The sequence below is a fragment of the Cucurbita pepo genome, unplaced genomic scaffold (genome assembly GCF_057944985.1).
Source record: "Cucurbita pepo subsp. pepo isolate OVF unplaced genomic scaffold, ASM5794498v1 scafford_114, whole genome shotgun sequence".
NCBI classification, from domain to species: domain Eukaryota; kingdom Viridiplantae; phylum Streptophyta; class Magnoliopsida; order Cucurbitales; family Cucurbitaceae; genus Cucurbita; species Cucurbita pepo.
In genome coordinates, this window is record NW_028258017.1 from 43,814 (window position 1) to 50,039 (window position 6,226).

At 35.7% G+C, this 6,226-nt stretch overlaps 2 protein-coding genes across 2 annotated transcripts; both read left to right on the plus strand.

The window, feature by feature from the left end:
- Positions 1-891: 891 nt before the first annotated feature.
- On the plus strand, positions 892-1,609 carry LOC147782197 (basic form of pathogenesis-related protein 1-like). The gene has a single exon (XM_023655660.2). The coding sequence runs from the start codon at positions 989-991 to the stop codon at positions 1,457-1,459; it is 471 nt and encodes a 156-aa protein (XP_023511428.2). The 5' UTR covers positions 892-988; the 3' UTR covers positions 1,460-1,609.
- A 2,856-nt stretch (positions 1,610-4,465) lies between these two features.
- LOC147782198 (pathogenesis-related protein 1-like) lies at positions 4,466-5,268 on the plus strand. Its single transcript, XM_087121020.1, has one exon. It carries the CDS (start codon positions 4,508-4,510, stop codon positions 4,931-4,933), a length of 426 nt encoding a protein of 141 aa, XP_086977146.1. The 5' UTR covers positions 4,466-4,507; the 3' UTR covers positions 4,934-5,268.
- The last annotated feature ends 958 nt before the right edge of the window (positions 5,269-6,226 follow it).

Sequence of the window (6,226 nt, forward strand, 5' to 3'; positions counted from 1 at the left end):
GCTAGCTGTGGACTTGGACCGTTAAAAATAGTATGAGAGCCAGAAATCGGGCGGTGTACCAGCAAGGATGCTAAGCCTCAAGGGGGGTGGAGGCCAGGTGGTGTGCTGGAGATGATGCTGAGCTCCAAAGGGGGGTGTACACTAGGTGGTGTGCCAGTTAGGATGCTGAGTCCTAAAGGAGGTGGACACTAGGCGGTGTCTAGCGAGGATGTAGGGCCCCAAAGAGAGGTAGATTGGAAAGGGGGATGAGTGTTATTGAGGACGTTGGGTCCTGAAGGGGGTGAATTGTGAGATCCTACATCGGTTGGAAGGAGAACGAAACATTTTTTATAAGGGTTTGGAAACCTCTCCCCAGTAGACAAGGTGGATTGTGAGATTCCACATCGATTGGGGGGAGAACGAAACATTCTTTCTTTATAAGCATGTAACCTAAACTATATACAATTGCAAAGAAACTTAGCATTTGGTTAAAAGCCGTATAGCTCTAGATTATCATCAACAAAAAATTTGTAAACCGTCAATGAATAAATGAAGCTTGATTCTTCTTTAATATAACATTAATTGCAATATCTTAGAATAATTTGAACAACATTTTCCGGACATCTTCTTTGAAGTTTATCCCGTAGATAAAAAATGTAATCAAACTCTTTTCCACTTATTTAATGAAGTATTTTAAACAAAGAATTCATGTTCTAAAACTTAATCCATATGGTTTTCTTCCTCATTCCCAAGAAGCACGTGGGACTTCTCTTGGTAAACGCATAAATTCACCATAAATAATCCTTTCCATAGCTTACCCGACGCCTACCGCAAAGCTTCAAAGTCTAAAGGGGATGTCTTGATTCAAATTTCATCCATTTAACACTTAAAAAGCCCTTTGCTTGCAATGCCCACTTTCACTCACTTTACCACCTTCACAATTTTATTACCATCACACTATAAATCTCCCTACCCTTACTTCCATTTCCTCATCCAAACTCGAACAACGATGACTATTCTTACTCTCATTATTCTTCTCTCGACCCTTTTAGTCAAATCATCAGACGCTCAGAATGCAGCTCAAGATTACATTAATAACCATAACTCAGCCAGATCAGCCGTCGGCGTCGGAAACATGGTATGGAACACAACTCTAGCCGCCTACGCTCAAACATACGCGAACTCGAGGAAAGGAGATTGCCAATTGGTGCATTCGAACGGGCCGTATGGCGAGAACCTTGCAAAGGGCAACAATGGATTCACTGGCACAGCTGCAGTGAAGCTATGGGTTGATGAAAAGCCTTACTATAGTTACAACACTAATGCATGTGCTGGAGGTGAGTGTCTTCATTACACGCAGGTTGTTTGGCAAAGCTCTTATCGTGTTGGGTGTGCGAGAGTTCAATGCAACAATGGCTGGTGGTTTGTGTCTTGCAATTATGATCCTCCAGGCAATTGGGATGGCGAGTGGCCTTATTAAGTATGCTAATGATAATAATAATAATGAAGTTCGTATATGCTTTTGTTCTTGAAAATAAATGGTGCTTGAGATGATGATGTTGTCATTAGTTGGTGTTAATACACACATGTTTTTAAGAGTTTATGTCGGCTGTTCTTAACACATGTTTTTATGTAAGTTCTTGTTGTTCTTTCTCCTTGCCTTGTTTCTCTAAAAATATTGAACATCATAGTTAAATAAATACGTATATTCAAAAGAAACTTGTGTCCAATCTCCAACAATGATTCTAGTTCTCAAAATTTCATTTATCGAGTAAGAGTAGCGAACTAGCTAGACTCCGACAATTCCAACATTTTAATTTAATGTGACTCAACAAAAATAATAAAGGTGAAAAGTCAGAAATAACCCTAACCACACGAAAGTTTGAAATTTAGGGTTTTTGGTATATCAATTGATATACGTATGTCAACGTAATTGATCTACTTCTTTTTCGATAGATCAAGAATATCATTGACATACTTATATCTTATCAACATACTTTATTTAGAATGTAACTTCGATTTCTTAATATTTTTTTACATAGTCATGAAAGATTTTAAAAGATACCGTCAAAGACAACAAACGAATTTGCAATTTATAGATTGATCTAAAAAGTTTCCTTAATCCTATCCAATTTGAAATGTTATCTGACCCAACCCAACCCTTATAGTACTGTGTCGTGTTGTCGGATTCAATGTACACCTCTCATTTTTTTTGTTCTGTTTTTTTTCACCTATTTTTTTTTTGCTTTGGTTAATTTTTATTTTTCTTCTACTTTTTTATTTTTCTCGACTCTTCTCAATTTCTCATTTTTTTTGGCATGATTTTCTTTTTCTATTTTGTTTTTAATTTTATTTTTGTTGTTTTTTTTTAGATATGATAAGTTTTGTTTGTAGTTGTGGTTTCTTGTTTATTAAATTTTTTTTTCTTAATGCATTTATCAAATTTAAAATAGAATCGGCCACACAAATTCTTACCTACTATTAATTTTTTATAAAGATATTGAATAGTTACAGGCAAACGATTCGCACATATCCCAAATGATTGAGAGAAGAAATAAAAGATAAATGATAATAAATTTGAAATATATGTATTTTATGTCGGAAGTAAAAGTATATAATTTTCTTGAATAAATTAAAAATTCCATTATGAATGAAAATCAAATTACAATTTCATCCAATAATTTGACTTTGTAACCATATAAGTTTATTGGTAGTAGATATTGTCTTTTTTGAACTTTTTCTTTCGGCTTCCCTTTTAGATTTTTAAAAGGAGTCGGGTCTAGTAGAGAGATTTTCACACTCCTATAAAAAATGTATCGTTCCCTTCTCCAACCGATGTGAGAGCTAACAATCCACTCCCCTTCAGGACCCAACGTCCTCGTTGTCACTCATTTCTCTTTCCAATCGATGTGAAATCTTACGATCCACCTCCTTCAAGGCCACTTATTGACACTCATTTTTCTCTTCAATTGATGTGGGATCTTACAAATTACCCCCTTAAGAGCCTAACGTCCTCGTTGACACACCGCTCAATGTTCTGACTCTAATACTATTGAAACAACTTAAATCCACCGTAAGCAGATATTGTCTTATTTGGCCAGTTACGTAACGTCGTCAGCCTCACAGTTTCAACGACGCATTTTAGAACCATAAGAAAACTGTAAGACTGACAATGATATACAACCGGCCAAAACAGACAATAAATTTGCTACAAAAACTATCTAGCAATAATTAATCATCTAAAATTAACAAATCTAATAAATTGGTTAGATATAATTGCAAAAGAAAAATATTAGTTATTTATATAAAATTCTAATAGCATTCCACACCGATTATTTGATCATGGGACATAATATTTCCAAACATCTTTAATAAAATATTCAACCAAACAACTCGAAACAACTCGAACTAAATCAAATTTATGAATTGTTTTATATGTACAATTTTTTTTTATAGACATTTGAACATAGAAAGAAACGAGAAACACGAACATGGGACCCAACCTTAGTAATCAAAGTATGTCCTTTGTTTTTTTTTTTTTTTTTTTTTTGGTCTGCCTTGCTCTTTTCTAATTCTCGCAGGCAATCACGCAGTGTGAAGAAGACGAAGACCCGACTGCCAAGTCTTTCTAATAAAGAAACTTAGCAATATCTCAGTTTTCAGGTTTTTTCTCGAGTCCTCTTTTAAAATGTTCACGTATTTGATTAAGTGTATTTTTTTTTCCACGATCGAAAACGATTTTCATGTTCGGTTCAGAGAGCATGCTAGCCAACAGGTGCTGAACTTTGTTTTCTTTCCATAATAATTCTGAGTAGTAAACGATTGAGATTGAATATGTAACTGTCTAAACCCACCGGTAGTAGATATTGTTCGTTTTGATCTTTTACGTATTGTTGTTAGGCTCACGTTTTAAAACATGCCCATTAAGGAAAGGTTTTCACGCCCTTACAAGGAAGACTTCGTTCCCTTCTCCACCCGATGTGAGATCTTGCAATCCACTCCCTTGAGGGCCAACATTCTTACTGACACACCGTCCAATGTCTGGCTATGACACCATTTGTAATGGTCTTCTCATCACTAGTAGATATTGTCTGTTTTGGCACATTACATATCGCCGTCAGCCTCACGATTTTAAAACACATCGGTTAGGGAGAAGTTTTCACACCTTTATAAAGAATGTTTCGTTCTCCTCTCCAATCGTATACAATCTTATAGAACATAATAAAAATAATTATAACAATAAAAATAATTATATCCAAGTCAATGTCATGTGCAAAGTCTTGATCTTAGTCATCCAGCTAAGGAAATTTCTCTTGGGCTGCTTTTGGATAATCAATCAACCCATTTTTTCTCACAATTTCTCCATAAATTTCCACATTTTCATTCTTATAAATAGCAACAATTCTCATCCCATGTTCCCACACAAATATCTCATCATTTTCCTACTCATAACCCAAAATGGCTCTCATCAACCTCTCCATTTCTCTCCTTTGTGTCTTGAGTACTAATATCATGTTGCCATAGATCTATGGCTCAAGACATGTCTCAAGACTTTGTCGATGCCCACAACGCCGCTCGTGCACAAGTCGGTGTTGGACCCATCCAATGGGATGAAACTGTGGCAAACTATGCCCGACAATATGCCAACCAACGTGCCAAAGATTGCCAGATGGTCCACTCTAATGGGCCTAATGGGGAAAATCTTGCAGGAAGCTCGGCCGACCGAGCTTCCTTATCATGCACTGACGCAGTTCAAATGTGGGTAAACGAGAAACAATTTTATGATTATAACTCCAACTTGTGCCTTGGCAACGAGTGTCGCCACTACACTCAAGTAGTGTGGAGTAAATCTGTTCGAATTGGATGTGCAAAAGTGAGATGCAACAGTGGTGGTACTTTCATCACCTGCAACTATGACCCGCCTGGCAATTACGAAGGTCAATGGCCATACTGAAGAATGTCACCTTAATAGTAAGAGGGCGTGCACTAAAGTTACGTTGGAGTCAATAAGAGAAGCTTTGAAGGGTCGTGTATCCCTTTTTATCAATCTCATTTAGCCACCTTTTAAGCATTGGGTCTCTTTTTATTGCTTCTTTTGTCTTCCTCCTTTGAGGCTATGAGCATTAGTTTATGTTATTAAATAGTTTTTATGGCATGTCAAATATAGAAAAGTTATACTTTAGGTCCCTAAAGTTTGGGTTAGATTGCATTTGGGTCCGTGATGTTCATGAAAAAAGCTTTTATTCTCCTCGGTTATTAAATAAATTCTCTTTATTATAGGTTGCATTAGTACGCTTGAGAAGTGAAACATAAAATTTAAAGTTTTTAAGACATCCCCTTTTCAAAAAGATTTTTGGTTATTTTCCTTCGATAGATCGAGATTGATCAGAAGATCCTTTCAATTGGCTAGAACCCGTTACTTGAACGAAACTAGATCCTGTAGAATCAAATTAAATATTTGACAAGACATTTCGTACTGTACTAAAAAAATCGATCATTGTTTACCAACCACACATTGTCTAACCAAATCCAATTCTCTCTCGATATGTTGCTCAAAAAACTCGATTTGTGTGGATTCTTCCCCCATCTAGAGAAGAAATATAACATTGTTTGCTTTAATTTATCTTTATTAATCTAGATCAATCACCTCTAAAAACGAGTCTAATATTGAAAAAGTTAGATAATCATGCGTAAACGATCCTGTAGTTATCAACTATCTCCATATTATATGAACTCATGTCCTAAACAGTTTCAACATATTAACTTGATAACACGATCTATCACATATATCTAGGCACAACCCTGATCATTCATCTCATCCAATATAATTGTGAAACTTATGACAACTCTTTCATAGTTCTCACATTGTATAATCATAACAGGAGTGACCTCATCCAATATAATTGTGAAACTTTTCTTTTTGGTGGTTCAATCATAGGAATTCCAAATTGAAGCATGCTTTACTTGAATCAATTCTAAGAAAGTGAGGATAAAGTATGCTAGAAGTATTGATATGTGGAGATAGTTTTCACTTTTAGGAGTAAGCAATGTAACCATGTCGGAGGGGATGCATAGGAATGTGGGGTCATACAGGTATCAAATCTAGATTATACATAAACGTTCACAAAGAAGTAGCATGTGGTTGAGGAGCCGATAAAATATCATGGCGTTATTTAGATGCAAGTCATACTTCCATTCTTGTTCATATGAGACATACATGATTCTTCTCATATTATCAATGATTAAA